We start from the raw sequence: 21766 nt of genomic DNA on the forward strand, positions 1-21766 counted from the left end.
AGTCTTGTAGCATTTGAGAAATGAGCAAACATAATTTATTATTGTTGTGGTTATTACCATTTACTGCTTCGTTGCTTAGAAATTTTATGGCACTGAGTTCATTGTAGTTTGTCAGCTGCTGCTGCCAGCATCAAGATAAAAGAGGGGTGCTGATGTTCGTGAACAGTTGTAGAACAAACCATAGCCTTTCCCTTTTGTCCCTTCAGAACCCACACGAAAGAAAGTGCAATACCGGGACAGGATTATCTCAAAGTGAAAATGTTTAACACCCTTAATGAAATTCAGAATGCTGGATTCGATGTGCTCCTTCAAAGCCTGTTTCAGGAACTACAGGTAACCCTCAGCTATGGATATGGTTCAGTAGCTGGTTCCTATCTGTTTGAATTCCGACAGTCTGGCTTTTAGTACCAGTCTGCCATTTTTTTGTTTCCGATTGTTTGCACAATTGCTGATTGGCGGGGAGTTTTCAGTAGGAATCACCACTGAGAAGACCCTGCTCTGAGCTAGCTAATACAGTTCTTATTGCTACCATTAGTCAGAGTTTTTGCATAGTTCTTTACTGTCTTTATAGTTTTAATCCTCACCCTATGAGGCTGGTCACTAATATTCCTCTAGTATGTAGAGGGACAGTAGCTCAGCAGTAGAGCCCAAGCTTCATAGGAAGAAGGTCATAGGCTCATCCCCTGGTATCTGCAGTTAAAAGGGTCAGGTATAGGAATGGGATTTGGTAGCTTCACATCCTTCTGAATTCCGACGGTCTGACTTTTAGTACTGATCCACCATTGTTTTGTTTCCAATTGTTTGCACAATTGCTGATTGGCGGGGGGTTTTCAGCAAAAAAATAGCGTAATCTCTAACGAAAATGCTAATGATAATGCTTATGCTGTAAGCACTTGTTCCACTGAGTTAAGAACGCATCAGCTTAGAGGAAAGCTTATTACAAAGATAATAATTAAAATTTGGAGCGGATTTTTTTATTTTAAAAAAACCCATGCTAATGGCAGCCACGCCCCGTTGCAAGAAATCAATGCTGATCTGAAAACAATGCAGATTGCCGGATTATGTTAAAATCTGGTAACAATAAATCCAACTAAGCAAATACTCTCCCCCATCCCTACCTACAGCAGAGATGATGGACCTGGGGTCCTCTAGATGCCACTGAAGTACAACCCCCATCATCCCTGATGTTTGGCCATGCTGGCCAGGGTTGATAAGAGTCGCACGTTCCTCAACCCTCCCCTTCAGCAATGCTATATACCTCTGTGTTCAGTGAATATCAGAGGCGGCAAAACTGTAGCTCCCAGGACAATGCTGTGCCCAAACATTTAAAAGACTTGGATAAAATAGAGGATTAAAAGAAATATCTAGCCACCTTATTGCTGGCCTTGGGCAGAATTAAATAAATTCATTCATTCTAGCCACCTTGGGAACAGATGTGAAGAGCAGTATAAAAATATATTTGATTATAAAATAATGATGCATACAAAAGGTGCAACAGGAACTTGGTTTTTTTCTCCTCCCCTCTGTCATCCAGGTGACAGGACTGGCATCAAGAGGTGGCATGGTCGGGTACCTACCAAGGGCCCACAGCTCAGCCTCCTGAACTTGCTCTTCCTTTTCACCATTGCAACCTGCTTGTTCTGCTGCTGCTTTCTCTGGCCCAGAGGGAATGAGCAAGCAAATAACTACGGCAGTGGGAAGCGAGGAGTGGCTGCCACTGCCTGCTTACTCAATGTCTCTGTATGGCAAGCAAGCGGGTGGTTGCAAGATGAGGCAAAGGAAGAGAGGCAGCAGCTGGCAACACTGGCAGTGAGGAGGTAGACTCGCTGAGGGAGGGGGCTGTTGTCCAAGGCTCTCCACCCAAATCTGGAGCCGGCACTGCCAGGTGAAAAATAGGATGGGACTCCTGCACCTTTAATAGCACCTTCTACACAACTATTAAAGGTGCAGGAGCCCTGTCCTCTTTTGCATCTGGGCTCACCCTAGCTATGATGGACCCAGCCTGGAAGAAGGATTGGTGGGAATGGTCTGAGGTTGCTAGTCTACACGCTCTCACTTTCGCTCTCACCCTCTTCCCCCCCCCCGGCTAATGTTAGTAATGCATTAGATCATACTTTAAAAGACTTTCAGCTCCATTCTTATTAATATACAAAAGCAATAATGTTCACCAGAAAGGAGCAAATTTGCTTTCCAGGAGATTGAACAGTTCCTGCTGTGTTTCTTTCCCCAGACTCTTTTTAAAAAGTTTACCCAGAAGAAATGGGTCTCCTGCACTAATGTCATGGATGAAATCATAGCAACCACCAGCCACTATGTGTCTACGTTCAAGACTCTCAAAGACCCTCTTCACCAGGTAAGCTGATGAAAAGGAGGAAGTTTATGCTTTGTGAAGCCTGGCGGTAGGATTGATCAGTCTCTGTAACCTAAGGCTGGCCAAGGATAGTTGTTCATAAAATGGTTTGAGAGAGCCTTTGCTTGTCATGGTGTTGACACACGTTTTCTTTGTGTATGAGTGTACTCACAGTGTGCACGCCTACAGTTCCATGAAATTACTGTTGTCTGTCACTGCCTTTTATCAAGTCAGACCTTTTGTCTATCTGGTTCAGTGTTGTCTATACTGAGGCAGCAGGTCTCTAGGGTTTCAGATGGGGAATCTTCCACAGCCTTACCACGGGATGCTGGGAATTGAATGGGACTTTCTGCATGCAAAGCGTGTGCTCTTTCATTGAGCTATGAGTACGTTGCCAAAGTTCATCTAGTTCTGGCTTCCTTTGCAAGAATCCCAGTAACCAGGAGGCAACTAGTGGTCTATCAGAAGGCTTAAAAGAGCTCCTGTGTAGATAAGACACTCCTGATATATAGAAATGTAAAATCCATTGGTGGGGCATGGGATTATAGTTGGCGAAGTGGGGAGAAGTAGATCATAACAAGGCTGAAGTCAGCCCACCCTTTCTATTGCCACAATGGCGACGTCATGCAGAAGAGGTAAAGCCCTCAAGATCCAAAGACTTGCCAGCATCAGCGCTTCTGTTTGTCTGCGCTGTGTTTTGGTGTATTAGCCCTCTCTCAAGTCGTACGAAGCACCAGGATAACCTAACGAGGGAGCATTGGTAGCGTTCAATGTTAGGCCTACTTGAAGTAGACCCATTGAAGTGAGGTTCATTAATTTCATTGGGTCTACTCTGAGGAGGACTTACTTGACTATAGCCCACTGGGTTTTCCAGGGCCAGGCTAGATGTTTAGCAGAGACCCACGTCTGAGAACATGGGTATTCATCAAAGTTCTAAAAAGTTGGGGAGATGATGGTGTTTGTTGGGGGGTGAGGTGAGTGGAAGGTGGGAGTGGATTGCTTAACCTGTCCGCTGCTTCTGTGCAGCATTCCCTCGCAGCTGCCCCAAACATGATTTGGGAAACTCTAGCAGGGGAAAAGTGGCCATCTGGCAAAGGGTTAAGCACTCCCCTCCCTGTGCCTCTCATTTAAATCACTCGTCCTGCCACCGCTTTTTTGACGTTCAGCAGGGATCCATGATTCCCAGTTCTAGGTCTTCTGCTGGACGTCTAAGTTTGGCTGAAAGAACCAACCTTCTCACTTTGCTTCCTTGGCGTACCAGATCAGCTGAGCACAGTTATCTTTCTCTTTCATCTGTTGTTCTTGTACTTTTGCATTTCAGAAGTCCAAGAGCTGGACTGAGTCTCCGTGAGTCACCCTTCCAATTAAATCACAAGAGTCTTTTTTTTTCCCCTTTGAAAGCTTGGTGTTCGTTCCAAAAAAGCCAATGTAAACTCAGGAGAAGGGTCATTTGTTTAAACGTCCGACTTTTGTATTCTTAAAATACTCTATTGAGTTGATTGAGTTACTTGTGTGAACCAACAGGTGGTCCGCAGGAACTCCTCATGGAGTAAGTTTATTGTTTCCATCTAATATTTCTCCTGCTTCATACATTGCTCACAATCATCATCCTCTTGATGTTTATTATTTCTGAAGTGCTTTTGGAACAAGGCACTACCCAATAAGCGGGCTCATAATCTAACAACTTGTGGAACTTTCCCACGTTTCCCTGATGAGAGGTGTCTTTGCTAGGGCAGAACTCATTTTACAGAAGTGACACTTCAGTTTACAAAAAGGGCAGTGGAAGATAAGGCTATGAATAACTGCTAGCCATGATGGCTATGTTCTACTTCCACTGTCACAGACAGTACGCCTCTGAATACCAGCTGCTGGGACTTGCATGTAGGGAGAGTGCTCTTGTGCTCAAGTCCTGCTTGGGGTGTTCCCACAGGCATCTGGTTGGCCACTGTGAGAACAGGATGTTGCTCTTCTTATGTTCCTATATTCTACATTTATTTATTTATTACATTTATACCCCACCTTTCTTTTCATGATAGAAACCCAACATATGGTTCCCAGGCGGTCTCCCATCCAGGCACTGACCAGACCCGACCCTGCTTAGCTTCAGCAGGGTGCTGGCCTCATGTGCCTTCAGACCATAGCCTGGGACCACATAAGGAACTATACACAAAGGATACACAAAGGATCTAAAGATTTCTAATTTCTCTACTTGTAGAACATGTACTTTGCATGCAGAAGGGTCTTGGGTTCAACCTGCAGGTAGAGGTGGGAAAGACCCTTGCCTGAGACCTTGCAGAGCTGCTGCCAGTCAGCGTTGACAAGACTGAGCTAGATGGGTTGATGATTCAATATAAAGCAAGCTTCCAATGTTGCTAAACCAACTTCTTCTTCTTAATTCTGAAATTGCAACAAATTGCACAGGTCATGCTGGGCCAGGAGAGATGAGAGGTTCAAAGTTTCTTCCCATCCTCGATGAACTTGAACCAAAAAACACTGGAAATGACAGAGAGCTGCCACTGATAACAGATACAAAAGTAGAGGCTAAACAGTGGTGGAGAAGCTGCCCTTAAGTAAATCTCATATTCCTTAACTGAAATGCTCCTTAAGGAATCCCTGATAAGCTTTCGAGGAACCTCAGAATTCCTAGGACCAGTGTTTGAAAACCACTCCTTTCTGGGATGGACAGACTTCATGCTCACGGGACCTACTATGTTTTTACTAGTACCCCAAGATTCACAGAGTGGAGCCAGGTGCAAAAGACAGTAGTATCTGACTAAGTTAGACCTAGACTAGACCCACTGAAATAATTGGGTTGTATCCAGCATATTGCTATGTAAGTATCACATCAGTGCAAGGATTTCCGTTTGTGCAACAGGACTTTCCCCTTATGCGTGCCCCACACCCTCCCCAAATTTGCTCTGGAGGGTTGGGGAGACCCCTAGAACAGATTTAGGGGGCACAGGAAGAGTTCTGTGGCACAAGTGGAAATGCTTGCACTGACAGGATGCTTATTTAGCACTACATTGGATACAACTCTATGGACTTAAGTCAGTCATGACTGACTGAAATCCAGTGATTTCAATGGGTCTACTTGGATATAACCAAACATTTAGAACTATTATTTTTTAAAATGTAAATCCCACCCACAGGAGCCCAGAGTGGCAAATGACAAAGTACATAAAAATACAGTTAAAAATAAAATAAATAAAAGCATTTAAAACCATTAAGAACATCTAAAAGACATTTAAACACAGTCATATATCCTGGCACCTATTAATATCAAGCTTGTCAGGAACACTATCTTTCAGCCATCAAATGTATGAATAAACAGGAAGGTTTTTAATTTCCCCCTGAACGTCAGTAACGAGGGGGACCAGGCACACCTTGCCTTCCACAAACAGAGAATTAAAGAATTCTGAGCCCAGAAATTTGTTCTGAGTAGCAGAACTAAACTAAGGGCACAGCCCTTCCATACACAAATCCACTCCTGGTTATACTTCCCTCCACAAGCTCTCTCTTCTTCAGCTGTATAATTTAGGGAGGAATCATTTAGTTTTTGCTGTTGTTGAGATGTGGGAAATCTCCCTCCTCCAGATACTTGCTGAACTACAACTCCCATCATCCCTGCCCATTGGTTGTGCTTGCTGGGGCTGATGGGATTTGTAGTTCAGCAACATCTGGAAGGCTAGTTGTTCCCCACCCCTGCTATTGTGATACAATTGGGAACTAGAATTCTTTGCAATTACTGCAAATCACTCGAGAGATCTTCCAGTAAACCCCAGTCTGCCTTCTGCCCATTCCTGCTCTAGATAATCTCGCTACAGGCCATAGAAACCATTTGGCTTTAAAAATGTCCAGTTCAGCAAGTTAGGAAAGTGTTTGCCTCTGTATTTTTAAACACAAGCTATATATTTGTTCTTTTTTTCCCTTGGTCTAATTGCAGAGGATTAACTGTTGGCTTCTTTTGCTACAGGCGATTATGGGGAAAATTCACCTCTATCTGGTCCAAGAACATATTGCTAGGGTTATGAGGAAGAAGGTTAGCCTGAGGACCCCAGAACTGCAAAATAACTTGTCTGAGCTCATCCGAAAAAACGCCTCCATTCTGTGCACCTTTTGCACAGAGAATGTAAGTTGCATTGCTTGCCATGGGCTTTCTCACAGCTGGGCCCTCGACCCTCTGCAAAGCACATCTGCATGTAACATTAGGGATGGGTGAGAACTTTGATTCAGTTTGCAGTTAAAAGTAATTAGCACTTTCCAAAGCAATGCACAAACTGAAACACAGTCATCCTTCAAAATTTGCACTTTCTGAATTTTGCAATGCAGTTCTTCAGCCAAGTAACATGAACAAAAATGCATACACTTGAGTAAAGTGTGTATAAACAATGACCATATTATTGACAATGTGAATTATATTATAACATGAAAATAACATACAAAATTAAATTGTATTAGGGAAAATTGCTTTGCAAAAATGTGTATGTTAGGCAAAATTGCATACAAACAAGTGTACATTAGGAGAAATTAGCACTAAAATGCTGATTAATTTTCATGAGGACTTAAAAAAAATTGCAAACCAATGTGGAAATTTGGAGAATGGAACTTAATATTGGGGGGGAAATGAAATCAACAGATTCCCCCGTCTCTAGGTGCTATGAAGCATTTTTGTATGTAATGCTGCAGCCCTTTGCACATTTGGTTGGGAACTCTCATTTGACATCATTACTTTTAAATAAATATGCATAAAATCAGGCTGCAGCAAAAGGAAAGTCAAAATATAGCTGTATTTACAAACTGACTCCTAAGGGTGTGCCAAAGCTAAGCATTTATAAGCTCAATTGATTTCAGTGGGCATAAGGAATGGGCAAGAAATTCTGTTCAGCTGGCATTTAAAGCCAAATTTATCAAATCTGCACTTTCCAAAACAATATGAGAACCGAACCACAGCCATCCTGCAAAATTCGCACTTATTCAGATTTTGAGATACAGCTCGCCAGCCTAACAATGTTTATAAAAATGCATATATTAGGGGAAAGTGTGTATAAAAATGAATCTATTAGTGAAAATAACATTCAAAAATGACTACATTAAGAGAAATTGCTTGCAAAAATGTGTGCATTAGTTAAAACTGCCTACAGAAATGTGTTTAGTATGAGAAATTCTCACTAAAATGTTGGAGAATTTTAATGAGATTTTTTTTTAAAAAATCGCAAATTGCTGCAGAAATGTGGAGAACCAAATTTAAAACTGGAACAAATGAGAAATGGTGAGAATCGAAATTGACAGATCCTTCCATCACTAGTGGACATGGATTTAGGGAGAGACTATAGTAGAGCACTTGATTTGCACGCAGAAGATCTCTAGGTTCAACCCCTAGCATTAACTAAACGGGTCTGGGAAAGACCACTTTTGCAACCCCTTATTCTGACTTTTTCTTGCTAGATCAGATCAAAGGTCCCTCTAGTCCTCTCTTCTGTCTCCAACTGTAGCCACCTAGATGACTCATGAAAAAGTTTACAAGCAGGTCATGAATGCAACAACCCTTCCTGTTTGTCCCCAGAAGTCTACTGCCCCAGACACAGAAATTCAGTTTAGCTAATAATCACTGATGGACCTGTCCTCCACTCCACAGCAAAGACCCAACCCAGTTTATTTTTACACATAGCCACCATAGATGTATCTGCTTATCTGCATCCTGATCCAAGATCCAGAGCATGTACAAGCAACATCAGAAAGCCAGCTGTTTCTATAAGACAGACAGGCTAGCTTATTCTACATAATATGTTTGGGGCAGTGGGTGGGGGACAGGGGATTGTGACCATAGCACTATACACATGATTGCATCATACACATGATTGACTGCATGCATACATCCCGTCACCTGCCGGGAGGAAGGGCGGGACATAAATAAAATAATAAATAAATAAATGGGGCACCTGTGCTCCTCCAGTTGTTGGATTCAGTGGCCATGGATGATGACAGATGTAGTCCAAAAAACATCTGGAGGGCCATATGTTCCAAACTCCTGATTTAAGGAGTGCTGACTTTCAAAATTTGATGCATAGCATTTTCCCAAAGCAAGTTATTTAGGATGCAGAAAGATGCTCCAAGAGAATAGCATTGAAGTATTTTACACTCTTCTGTTGTGTTGGATAACATATTCCCCTTCTCAGTTCCTGGGACATTTGTAAGGATACACTCTCAGTGGATGATGCCTATGTGTTGTGAACACACCAACTCTTGTTTTCCCTGGAAATGTTCCCTTTGTTTCTAGTTAACAAATTCCAGCCAAACATATCTTTGGCAAAATGTGTATTGTGCTATTAAAAAAACTGGAAGAAGTAACATTGTTATAACAGATCCAGATGTCCTTCTTCACATCCACATATTTTTATTGTGAACTATAAACAAGTTTATAATGCCACCATCTCAAATTTCTGTGTGCTTTCATAGAGCAGGAGACAAAAATCTGTCTGCACACTTAAGGGGTGAGGGCATTAGAGACAGGGGGAAATTGAAACGTTCTTAAATGTTCCTTATCAGAATAAATATTGCTAACAAAGTCATTTTCAACTGTTTTACCTTCAGACTTTCCCTCAGTGGTTTCTCTGCCAAGAATCCCCTGAGCTTTGCAAATATTTGTGAAGCATGTGCTAGGTTCAGGCACAGTGCAAAGAGGACACAGTACAAAACTTTTGGCGGTTCACCGTTGCCCTACTTCTAAAGCGCTTTTCTCTCTGTGCTAGAGTTGCTTGGCAGTCGGCCCTTCTGCAGCCCAGCAGGGAAAGCCTTTGAAAAACAGGATCACGCTGGCTGTCACTGGCACCACATCCACTTTCAAAGTGCCTTTGAAAGCCAGGATTGCATTTATTTTCATGAATGAGTGTGTGCCCAGGCCATGCCCAGGAACATGGGTTTTTAAATTGTTTTAAATTTTCTAAATTGTGTTTTACATTGTTTTTAAAAGATGTGTTTTAAATTTGTATATTTGTTTTTAATGTTTTTAGTTACTGTAAACCGCCCAGAAAGCTTCGGCTATGGGGCGGTATATAGATACTATAAATAAATAAACAATAAATAAACAGCTTCATCCAATTTTGGGTCAACAAGGTTGCCCAAATGTCCTACAGCATAGGGACACAGGAACCTGCTTTACGCAGAGTCAAACCATTGGTTCCTCTAGCTTAGTATTGTCTACACTCACTGGCTCTGCCAGGTTTCAGACAGGGGCCTCTCCCAGCCTTACATAGAGATGTTGGGGATTGAACCTGTGACCTCCTGCATGCAGAGCAGCTGCTCCACCGTTGAGCCACAGCCCTTCCCCCAATGTGAATGAAGCACACCCTGAAACATCCAACTCTTTCCTGCAGAGTAATTGGCAAGCTATGTTTAACTGCCATGATTATCTTCCCTAGTTCTGTGGGAAACCTGTGGCCATCCAGACGTTGTTGGACTCAAACTTCCATCAGCGCCAGCCAGCATGGCCAATGGCCAGGGTTAATGGGGCTCCAACAACCTGTGGACAACCACAGATTCCCCATCACTACTGAGGGCCCTCTGAAAAGCTTCCATGAATTCCCAGTATGCCCTGTAACACAGCTTTGAAAACCACAGATTTAAAGATCATTTGCAATTCAGAAAAATGCTGTTATTTTTAATAGATGAACGTTATCTGAGGAGAATAGCCATGTGCAGCTACCCTGTACTGAATCAGACCACTTGGTTCGTCTAATGCAGGGGCAGGGAACCTTTGCTGAACTACAACTCCCATCAGCCCCAGGAAGCCTGGCCAATGGTCAAAGATGATGGGAGTTGTAGGTCAGCAACATGTGGAGAGCCAAAGGTTCCCCATACCTGCTCTATTGTATTGTCTGTACTGGCTGCATGCAAAGCAAGTGTTCTGCCACTGAACTATGGTCTTTTTCCTAAAGAATAACAGATGGTCTAGGGAAATCTGGGCACAAATTACTCTACCCAGCAATGAAGCTAAATTGGGTGGCCTTGGGTATTATAGCATGATCTCTCCGTCTAATATGGAGGGAAGTCTGCCTTGAGGGTCAGAAAGTAGCATTCTAGCCCTTTCCAGCCTTGTGATTCTGTATTTCAAGCATCTTTTGAATATATGGAAGGGATCATTTTTAACTGGGAATCTGCGTGATGGTTGATTCAATGTGGTCTTTTTGACTTGACAGGGATCCAATGCCAAATGGCTGGATTTTGCTCTCCCAAGCCTGGCCGAAATCATCAAGCTCCAAGATACAGCCGCCATCATGGTTGAAGTTGGCGTGCTTGCCAGTAAATATCCTGATGTCAGGTAAGGGGGAAAGAATTCATAATGTAACTTCTGGGTTGCCAACACAGAGCAAGCCTATGACTCAGAGATAATGGGGCTTACTCCAGTGTAAATGTACATAAAATTCCAGCCTTACTTTCAGTTGCTTGGGCAAGTTACTCATCTCCGAGCCTGGCCAGTTTGCCTTCTGTGAGATAGATGTTTCCTTGTGATCTGCAAAGTCAGATATGTGGCTTGATGGGGCCTGGGCCCCAAATGCTTCTGCCTTGTAGTCAGTTTCTTGTTCTTTGTGAACAGCCATGCTTTCTGTGGCTGCCATTTTGTGGTGGTGCAAAAATGTGCCCATGAACCTGAAAAGGTTGGCAGCCCCTGGGTTGCTTTTAAGCTTTAAGCCAATGTGTCAGCAGTGAAATGTTTATATGGGTTAGTTGCTCACTGGACTTGAGCCAATGCATCACTACCAATCCCATGGTGATACACACCACAACTTGTGTGAACTCTGATAGTACAACTCAGCCAGGAACGCGAGGCAGCAGGCTGTTATAATCACGTACCTGTCATCTGTCTAGAGCAGCAACATCATGAGGCTCCTCCCCCACCCAACACTTCCTGTTTCACAATCCCCCATCTTCCTGCACTGGAGGAGCAAAACAGGAAGATGTAGCCTAGCAAGGATTAACAGCTGCATCTAGTTCCACTTCAAGGAAGGAGCACTTCAACATCTGGCATTTTGCAGGTAGATTGGTAAATAACTGTCCACAACCCGTACATTAATAGAATGATTCCCATACTGATTGCTACTATCCTCATGAGTACTACCAGGAATGACAGAGAAGACAGAGTTACCGTCATAAATACTGCAGTGTTAGTTCTAAACTCCCCAAACAGGAAGTACCTGCTGAATGAAGTTCTTCATGATTCAGTCATATCCTGTCTCTGTGCTGCCCTTTACTGCCACTTTTGCTGCTAGGAAAGCCATGTAGAAACACCATTCAATACATATTTCTAATATTACTCCCATCTATAAATTGGAGACAGTAGCAGAGTTCAGGGCTGTGGTTCCCAGATTTGCTTTCTGTCATCTCATCCTTCTCCTCTCTCTATGTTACTGTGTTGTTTCAAATTCTGATGCTCACTGTTTCCTCATTTACAGCAAGAAACATCTATCTGCTATCTTGTACATCAAGGGAAACTTGTCCAGTAGCGAAACAAGAAGCATCCTGAGTGTGCTGGACATTGGAGTAAATGCCACGTTGCCCCCCATGTCACTGTTTTCAACAATCCGGGTGTCGTAAGGATGCCTGTTGGTGCTTGCTTCGCTCAAATAGTTGCCATTCACGGGGAACCTGAATTCAGCACCAGCCTTCCCCCAAAAACCAAACCTGGGGTTGTTTTGCTGATTTTCAACTGGTCCTAGTTTTGGAAAAGTGATTTGTTCTTTATGCCACTATAAGAGCGTCAGGGTGGAATGGAAATTGGGGTGGCTCACTGCCTGAAAAGTCCCACTACGGAAAAGATCCTGTGAGGTCTCCAGTATTTCCTTTGGTGCCTTGGTTTTCCTGATCTAGAAAATGGGGGAATCACCTTCAAGCTACCTCCTTTTGGTGGTAATGGAGTGATTCCAAAAGACTCCTTCATTTCCTGTTGTTGGTAAAAGCACTGAAGAGAAAAGTATAGTAGTGCTTTGGATATGGTTTCTCCTGAAAGGGGAAAAGAAAGAATCCTTTGTTAAATTGATGGAGGAAACAGGAAACGTACTCCATATGTAAATAGCACTCTGAATGTGGTCTTGATAAAAAAAAAAAAAAATTCAAGCAGAAATTCTCAGGAGCTGCTTCTTCTAATGAAAAGTCCTTCTGGACTCTGGATGGAAGGAAGTGTGAAATTATTTTTGCTCAGTTATATGTATGAACAGAGAAACGGTATTTTATTCAGCAACGTGGCAATAGCCCATGTAATATCACAAGAGCTGGTGTGGTGTAGTGGTTATAGTGCTAGGCTTGGATCTGGGTTCAAATTCCCACCACAAAGGGTGATTTTCCTGCCACAAAGTCACTCTGTCTGCTTTTATCTTTTTGTACACCACTTCGATGGCTTCAGGCTGTGAAGCAGTTCATAAATTTGTAAAATAACCAACCTCACAGGATTGTTGTGAAGAGATAAATGGGATAATCTCATGTATGTTCCCTTCAGCTGCTTGGAGCAAGAGCAGAATACAAATGTTGATAATAATAATAATATTGTTAATATTTCTATAAAACAACTGTAAATGTGAATATGCCGCTGGACACACTATGCTACAGTGTTTGCTTCTCAATTATCTGATCCATGGTGATGTAACAGTGTTTTGTTAAGACATTTGATATGTGCCTTCAAGTTGATTACGACTTATGGCGACCTTATGAATCGGTGACCTCCAAGAGCATCTGTCATGAACTGTTAAGACATAGTTCTATAAAATAAATGTGTTATAATATCTGGGAAAAGTGTAATTGATCTGCTGTCACCAGGTAACTCTTTCCTCTCCTCACCTCCCCCCAGCTTTAAGGAGCTTGTTTTGAATTTATTTATTTATTTATTTATTTTATTACATTTCTAGACCGCCCTATAGCAATAAGCTCCCAGGGCGGTGAACAGCATAATAAAACAGATTAAAATACAAGTGGATGCAAGGGTTGGATTTTGTTTGTCCACTAGAACAAATAGAAAGCAGTAGCCACTGGAACTCCCTACCCATTGATATTAGGCAGGTGCTTTCATTGTATTGTTTCAGGTGCCTGCTAAAAACATTTTTGTTTAGGCAAGCCTACTCAGATATGTAAAGCTGACATGGATTTTAATAGGTAATTTTCTTTTGTGATATATTTTATATATTTTAACTACTGATTTTATACATATTCAGAATTGTTTTTAGGTCAACTTGTTTTAGATAATTTTAAAGTATATTTTATGTTGTATGCAAAGCACTTCAAGGTCTTGACAAATAAGTGGCATACACATTTTATTTATTTTATTCATTCATTCATTCGTTAAATTTATACCCTGCCCTTCCTTCCAGTAGGAGCAGAGAACAGATACATTGTTAGTGATTCTGCCCCCATTGACATGGGTGTTCTAGATCAGTGATTCCCAACCTTTATGAGTACGGGACCCCCTTTGTAAGCACAAATTTTTTGACACCCCCCATGCTAATTGCAATTTTAGCCTCTGTTAATTGAAACAATTATAGGAGGCTGGGCCCAATGTCCTGTAGGACCCTGCAGAGTTGCGTAGCGGAACGGAGAGTTTTGAGCGAGCTTATGTGTGTGTGTTTGAACCTTTGCTAAGATTCTACCTTCCCTGCAAATTAGTCAGACAGAGACTTTAAGCTTTAAAATAAGAAATAACTACTTTATTCTGGAAGTACATACTTGATAGGAACGAGTTCTAGATCTAGCTAATAGCTAAGTTGGAGCTGCAAACACTGAGCCCAGTGCTAGCCCTCATGCTGGTTGAGAGGAGAGACAAAGGAAAGATGTCTGCTCCCCTCTCGAGAAAAGAAAACTGGAAGGAGGGAAGGAACTGCATATCAGTCTAGCAGGAAGGAAGAGACAGTAGGAGATCAAAGGACAGGTATAGCCTAGCAACGAAGAGGTCTCCTCTCTAGCTATGCCTTTAGCCCCATGCAGCCTCAACCCACAAGTTGGAGTTGAACCCCATATATTCCAACAAAAATGGTGTGTGGCAAAATCACATCTCCAAGTATCCCTTTCCATAAAAAGCTCTCTGCAGACAGGGAGGTGTTGCTTTCTTTTCTTAATGCAAAGGTCCAACCAATTGGTATACCCCTCCCTCCCCATAGTCTGAAGATGTACAGTCCTGTCTCCCAACACCAGTGGGTTACAGCGTTGGACTAAGATCCAGGTTCAAATCTTCACCCAGCCATGAAGCCCACTGGCTTGTTGTAAGGACAAAATGCAAAGGGGGAGACTATATGCACCACCTTGAGCAACTTGGGAGGAAAGGTGGGATATAAATGCAATAATAAATACATTTCAGCTGCAGTATGTGGACCCCAGCCTCAGCCAACCTGATGACCTTTAAATAAAATAATAATACATGTAGTAGTGGTGGAGATGCTAGATTGTGAAAACAAAAGGCTAGATAGATTGAGGAGGGGGGCTAGTGCTTTTAGGCCTTGGGATGATCATCAGAACTGATGACTTGATTAGAGTGCACTTGGGGAACGAGAGTGGAGCAGCAGACAGATCTGTGCACGCACACACACAAACACACCTGCCCCTCCTGCAAGCATCTGCAGGCATGCATGTATTGGGGCATGTGGGAGGGGAGAAGCCCTCAACTGCGGAGTGTAGGTGCAAGAAAGGGGGGGACACTACCACACACACTTAGTCTCAGAGATGGGGGGCGAGCAAGTCCTCAGCTTCCTCACTGCTCCTTGGCTTTGTCTGGGCCAAAGGTGAGATCTGGGTGGCCTTGGAAATAAAAATAATTTTTAAAAGGTGATGGCAGTGAATCAGGAGTCATGAAAGGCAGGAAGGAAAGAGGAAAGCAACCTTTCCTTGCAGCTTTGCTTCACGAAAAGACCTCTCCTTCTGAGTAACGGCATCAGCAGCAGTGGCAGTGCAAGGAAGCGGGAGTCAGTGATAGCAATCCCCTCTTCTTCCTGGTAGCTCCACCTTCAGCCTCCTTTGGCGTCTGCCACATGTTTTATAGGCACATGCCTGCCTTCGGCATGCCTGAAAGATGCTCTGGTGCTCCCCTCTCGTTTGGAGCAGGAGGGAAGTGTTGTTTGCAGCAGCAGTGGGAAGCAGACAGTGCCCAAGGAGTGAAGACTCTTTTTAAAAACAATTAATTCATTTCTTCACTGTCTGCGGCCCCCTCCAGATTACTTTGCGCCCCCCTTGGGGGTCATGGCCCCCAGGTTGGGAACCACTGCTCTAGATTCAGGAAACAGTGCAGAAGACAAAAAGCTAGGGAGCTAGAATATGAACACAGGGCCAGCCCTACTGTTGGGTAGATTGTGGCAGCAAATTTTGGGATGCCAGCAAAGTTATCATTTAAATTTTTCCACCTTGAGTGTCACATTATTGGATTGCCCATTTTGTACAAGTAGGAAACCACTGCACCATCATTGGTCTGTTTCACTCATTATTGTATACAGCAGGGGTGGGGAACCTATGGCTCCAGGGCTGAATGTGGCCCTCGAGACCTCTCTATCTGGCCCTCAAAATTCACCCCAGGTGTCTCCCCCAGGACATCCTGCACTGGCCCTGCTCCATGCCATCCTTGGGTGCTTTTACTTGCCCAGAAGATGTCCTTGAAACTATGATAATGCCTATTGCTTCCCTGGATGGAACGATGTATCTGTGTGTTTGGAAACCAATGGCTTGTGTGTGCCTGGAATGTTGCCTACTGTACGGAGGTAAAAGTTGCATCTGTTTGATCCACCCACTTTTCTGTGGCCACATCCACGTTTGCCTCTGATCCCACCCACCCCTGGCATGTAGCACCTGAAAGGGTGCCTACCAGGAAAGGCAGACCTCAAGCTGAAAAAGATTCCTCACCCTTACCTACCCCCAAAGAATCCTGGGAAGTGTAGTTTGTGAAGGGTGCTGAGAGTTAAGAGACCCCTGTTCCCCTCACAGAGCTACGATTCCTACAGTTTGCTGGGAAGAGGGATTGACTGTGAAACCACTCTGGGAACTATATCTCTGTAGACATAGAGGTCTTCTGTTTTCTGGTGGGTTTTTTTTATGTTGCTGCCATTGTTGCGATCGAATGAAACCCCTTGTTTGACACATAAAGCTACAGTTCCTAAAGTTCTCTGGGAAGAGGGACTGACTGTTAAACCACTCGGGAAATTGTAGCTCTGTAAGGCAAATAGGGGTGTCCTGACAACTCTCAGCACCCTTCACAAACTACACGTCCCAGGGTTCTTTGGGGGAAGCCATGCCTGTTTAGAGTGGAATGATAGTGGAATAAATGTATGGTGTGAATGTGGTCAGAGTCAGGGTTATCAGGTCCAGGTCTTATGAGGGCTGTTGTACCTTTGAGGGTTCCACAGAAAAGGACATTCCGCCAGCACTATCTTCTCCCATCACATCCCTGTGGAAGCAGTAGTAGTGAATAGCTACATCCAGTGTAAGGATATAAAATGAATGTGTGTGTTGTGTGTATTACAATGTATCTTATAGGCCACCATGCATGGTTAATGTACTCCATGTAGGGATGGATGCATCTGCCCATTTTGGTTTATCTCTGTTTCCCATTTTTCCAATCTTCAGTTCTCCATATTTCCCCATCAATTTGCAACAAAAAGAAGTCCCCATGAAAATCTATCAGCCTTTTTGTGTGAATAACTCCTAATACACAATCTTTTGTATGCAATTTTCCCTAGGAAAATGTATTAGGAAAAAGCCATTTTCTTAATACAGTGCATTTTTAAATGTTAGTTTAACTTCACAAATACATACATTTTTATGCACGACTCCAGCATATGCATTTTTGCACATATTGCTGGACTGGAGAACTATGTTGTAAAATTCAGAGGAGCACAGATTTCAAAGGATGGGTGCATTTCAGTTCATGTATTGTTTCAGGAAGTGTCCATTTAGGTAGGTTTGCCTTGGAATATAAACTGAGATGAATTTCCCCTGTCCCGAGTTGGAGTTCACAGGGCAGTGGGGGACCAGTTTAGCTAGCTCTGCAGGCAATTCCTTCTCACTCTGTGGTTCTTCCTCTAAGTCCATGGCCTGAAAACAAGGAATTGGACCTCATGGTCATGACACAGACACACCATGTGTAAACCACTGAGCTAAAAAAAATGAGAACTGCAAGAAGATCATGTGGATGTTGACAGACAGACATTTGACGAAGAGGAAAGTTGTGTGCCTACAACCAAAAGAAGACTTGACCAGCCCTCAAATGAAGAAGCACAAACTAATTCCATTCCATCACAGTGCCCTTGACTTCAACAGGAACCATATCAAACCTGATGGTAGCAAAACACTGGATGGTAGATCTGGCAATAAGCACAAAGCACTGCTTGGTGTGTGAAGTCTAAGCCAGCATGAAAAAACATAAGAGTTACCCTATAGAAACAGTGCAAAGTTAGGAGATACCGTATCACAGGAAAAGCTGCCTTTGAAGGGTGCCTCTTGTGTTTATTGCAGAATTTAATTCAGCTGCCTGACGGAGGATCATTTATTCATCCACTTAAATTAAAATACCAAAAGGAGCAAATTAATATAGGAGAATCATGTCCCATTTTCCCCCTTCAGAGGCTGATCTTAGATTTTACCCCCTCCACCACCCTTGCAAATTCTCTCTCGCTCTTCCCTCGTGCTCTATGGGTGCTTAGGAGGCAACGAGGGAGGAGGTGGAGAGCGAGATGGGGTAGAATGGAGAAAACAATTGTTTAAAACTGGACGGGAGTGGAGGGAGAAAAGAGCCGGAGGGCAAGCAGACAGCAGAAAAATGGACATGAAGAACTGGCTGCGGAGGTGAGAGATGACGACGTGTGTGTGTGTGTGTGTGTGTGTGTGTGTGTGTGTGTGTGTGTGTGTGTGTGTGTGTGTGTGTGTCGTGCAAAGCTCGAGGTGGCTTCTGCCTCCCTCCCTCCCCACCTCTCCTCTCTTACCAGGGGAGCCAAAAGCCATGGCTTCAGGGTGAGCAAGGGGCAGGCAGAAGTTGCAGCAGCAAGCAGCCAGGGACCTAAAGAGCTGTTGCTTCCAGATTTCTTTCCTCCCCTTCCTTTCCTGTGAGGAAGATATTCCCTGGAAGCTCTTTTGTGCAAATCCTCCTCCCCATGGCAAATGCAAAGAGTTTCAAACAGGCATTTGTTAAAAATGATTGTATAGTTGACTTACAGTACAAGTCTACTCATAAGTAAGTCTCTTTATGTTTAATGGCGCTTACTCCCAGGTAAATCAAATTGGGTATAGGATATAGGCAAGATAAGGACTGACTGAAGCTGTACCAATTTGCAGCAGGGGGGAGACAGAGAAAAATATGAGCCTTTATAGTACAAAGATGCATCAATCTGGTTAAGGCAAGTAAAATTTGATGCATGTAATACAAGGACTAACCTGCAATCCAGTACTTGTCTACTCAGAAGTAAGTCCCATTGGGTTTAATGGGACTTACTCCCAGGCAAGTGTGTATTGTGTACACACTTATCAACAGATGACTTGACCAGCCCTAAACTGAAGAAGCACAAATTACTTCCATTCTATCATGATGCCCTTAAAGAAGAAAGCCAAAGAAGTCCCCTTGCATCATTAGGCCAGTTCAATTTGCCATCGATGCTCCCAAATAAATATTTCATGATTAATTAACTTATGATGGTTATCACTTCAGAATTAAGTAATAACCAACATATATGAAGTCATGATGACGGCCAGGTTGAAAAGAAATCCATATAAATACACTAGCCCATGGATCACCAACATGGCATCTGTGAGCACCAGTGTGCCCACCAGAACTACCTATGTATGGTGCCCATGAAAGGTCTCAGTAAATATTCCCTCAAAATCCACAATGCATAAAAGACTGTTTGCTCTTCATGTTCAGTTTCTGTTTGCACTGGCTCAGCCTTTCCTACATTGAAGCCATTATGCTATGTCCCTGCAGCAGCCATTTTGTGTTCTACCATATCGCCACTGAGGCCATTTTGTGACTGGCACCCATCCTGTCTCAAAATTCCAGATGTGCCCATTGGTCAAAAACACTGGTGACCCCTGACTTAGCCATAGAGAAAACAGTGCAATCCCCACCATGTCTTCTCAGAAGTAAGTGGTAGTGAATCCAGTGAGGCTTATCCTGTATAAATGTGGTTAGGATTGCAGCCTAAGCTATTTTTAAAAGAGGAAAGTCACAGAGGGCATAACATGCAATCTTTTGTGTATGCAACAGGAATGTAAAATCATTTCTCCCTCCTTGGACTCTGAAATCTTTGTTCCTAAAAGAGATCTCCAAAGCTTTTATAGGAAAAAAAAGGTGAGTAAATGGGACAATACAGAGGTGTATGGAATCATGCATAGTGTGCAGAAAGAGGAGAGGGACGACTTTTTTGCCCTCTCTCATAATACTAGAAACTGAGGCTATCCAATGAAGCTGAATGTTGGAAGATTCAGGACAGACAAAATTTATTTATTTATTTATTTAAAACATTTCTAGCCCGCTCTATTTTCCTGGAAACTCAGAGCGGCGAACAATCTGACAATAAAAACATAGAAAAACAAAACACAATGCAATTTACAATCTCTACAAATAATTAGTATACTGTAAGTTACAGTCAATAAAGTTATACTTACTATCAAAAACAAGTTAAAAAATCTTATTCCGTATTCAGTTTAAACGCAACCCGAAATAAAAACGTCTTAACCAGGCGGCGAAATGCAAAAAGCGAAGAGGCAGATCGTATCTCCAAAGATAAAGCGTTCCAGAGTCTAGGGGTGATGACAGAAAACGCCCTATCTCTGGTCCTAGATAAACGAACTTCTGTAGCAGAGGGAATCCCAAGAAGGAAGTCATCAGATGACCTCAAGGGGCGGGGAGGTTCATAAAAGGAAGTTCTTCCGTATACAGTGCACAGTTAAACTATGGAATGGAAACTGAAACATGGGAAGCCGCCTTATACTGAGTCAGACTATGAGTCCATCTATCTCAGTATTGTCTACATTGACTCGCAGTAGTTGTCCAGGATTTCAGACAAGAAGCATTCACAGCTTGGCCTGGAGATTATGGGAATTGAACCAGGGATCTTCTGCATACAAAGCAGATGTTCTACCACTAGGGTTGCCAGGTTCAGGGCCTGAGACTGATCCTGTATCTTTAGGAGAAGAGAAAGTCAGCCAAGTGCAGGTGTTCTTGCAACAGTGTAATGGGAAAATCCACAAGGTGGAATTCTCCCTTTCCCCTGCACAACTTTTAAAGATACAGCAATTACAATAACAAAAGAAGAAATTTAACAGGATATATTGCTTACAGCTAATGGAGTATACTAAATCCTTTTATACTTACTGCTGTCGATAATCTGAGTCCCTTTCTATTTTTCAGATATATTAACAAGAAATTAAACAACTAAACTAATTAACTGACTAACTGAACCCTGCAAAGGAAGCCATAGGGGGTAAGTATTTAAAGAGGTATTAAAGTTGTCAAAAACTGAGTTTGTAAGACTTTTTTTAGGTTGCGTATCATGAAGCACCCAGAAACTGCATTGTGCAAATAAGGAAGCTTTTACAAGCCAAAAGGCTTGATCTACAATGACACATTCTTTTTATAAGCAAAGCCAAAACAACAAACTTGGAGAGCTGTGGAAATTCCAAACTCTATGAAAAAAAGATACTAATTAGGAGTAAAACATTCTGAAGAAGCCAAGCATCTTTGCTCACTCTTGGACAGAGTCAGCTTGTTTTGTTTATGCAGTAAGAATTTTGAACCCTGCTATGTATCCATTTGACTCATCCAATGTAGGGTTGCCAGGTTCTTGGCCTGAGACTGATCCTGTATCTTTAGGAGAAGAGAAATTCAGCACAGTGCAGGTGTTCTTGCAACTCTGTAATGGGAAAAACCACAAGGTGGAATTCTCCCTGCCCTCTCCACAACTTTTAAAGATACAGAAGACCTCTTGGAGGCTGGGCCTGGCAACCAAGAGGTCTTCTGTATCTTTAAAAGTTGTGCAGGGGGAGGGGAGAATTTCACTTTGTGGTTTTTCCCATTACAGAGTTGTAAGAACACCTGCACTTGGCTGACTTTCTCTTCTCCTAAAGATACAGGATCAGTCTCAGGCCATGGACCTGGCAACCCTAATCCAATGTCATCTGGGAACTGGGGTTTTCCCCCACAGGATGGCTGGAGAAGATAGAGTGTAAACTTCCCCAGTGTCATATTAACAGACCTTTTTCTTTCTTTCTTTCTTTCTTTCTTTCTTTCTTTCTTTCTTTCTTTCTTTCTTTCTTTCTTTCTTTCTTTCTTAAGGACTCTTACACTGCTCCCAGAAGGTGTTCAGGCATGGCCCCAAATCCATCAATCGCAAATTACAGCACCTCCAGATGAGGTGACGAGTATTCCTTCTAGAGTTTCCTGAGATCAGTTTCAGTCAATGCAGCCTG

The 21766-nt window shown here is 42.8% G+C and overlaps 1 protein-coding gene across 1 annotated transcript in view; it reads left to right on the forward strand.

Moving 5' to 3' along the window:
- TNFAIP2 (TNF alpha induced protein 2) overlaps positions 1-13132 on the forward strand; it is a 38031-nt gene extending 24899 nt beyond the window's left edge. The window contains exons 8-12 of the mRNA XM_061612235.1: positions 207-333; positions 2231-2353; positions 6324-6479; positions 10546-10667; positions 11800-13132. Coding sequence (XP_061468219.1) covers positions 207-333; positions 2231-2353; positions 6324-6479; positions 10546-10667; positions 11800-11941 — 670 coding nt within the window. The 3' untranslated portion in view covers positions 11942-13132. The remainder of the gene's footprint in view (positions 1-206; positions 334-2230; positions 2354-6323; positions 6480-10545; positions 10668-11799) is intronic.
- The last annotated feature ends 8634 nt before the right edge of the window (positions 13133-21766 follow it).

This window comes from Rhineura floridana, chromosome 2 (genome assembly GCF_030035675.1).
Source record: "Rhineura floridana isolate rRhiFlo1 chromosome 2, rRhiFlo1.hap2, whole genome shotgun sequence".
Classification (NCBI taxonomy): domain Eukaryota; kingdom Metazoa; phylum Chordata; class Lepidosauria; order Squamata; family Rhineuridae; genus Rhineura; species Rhineura floridana.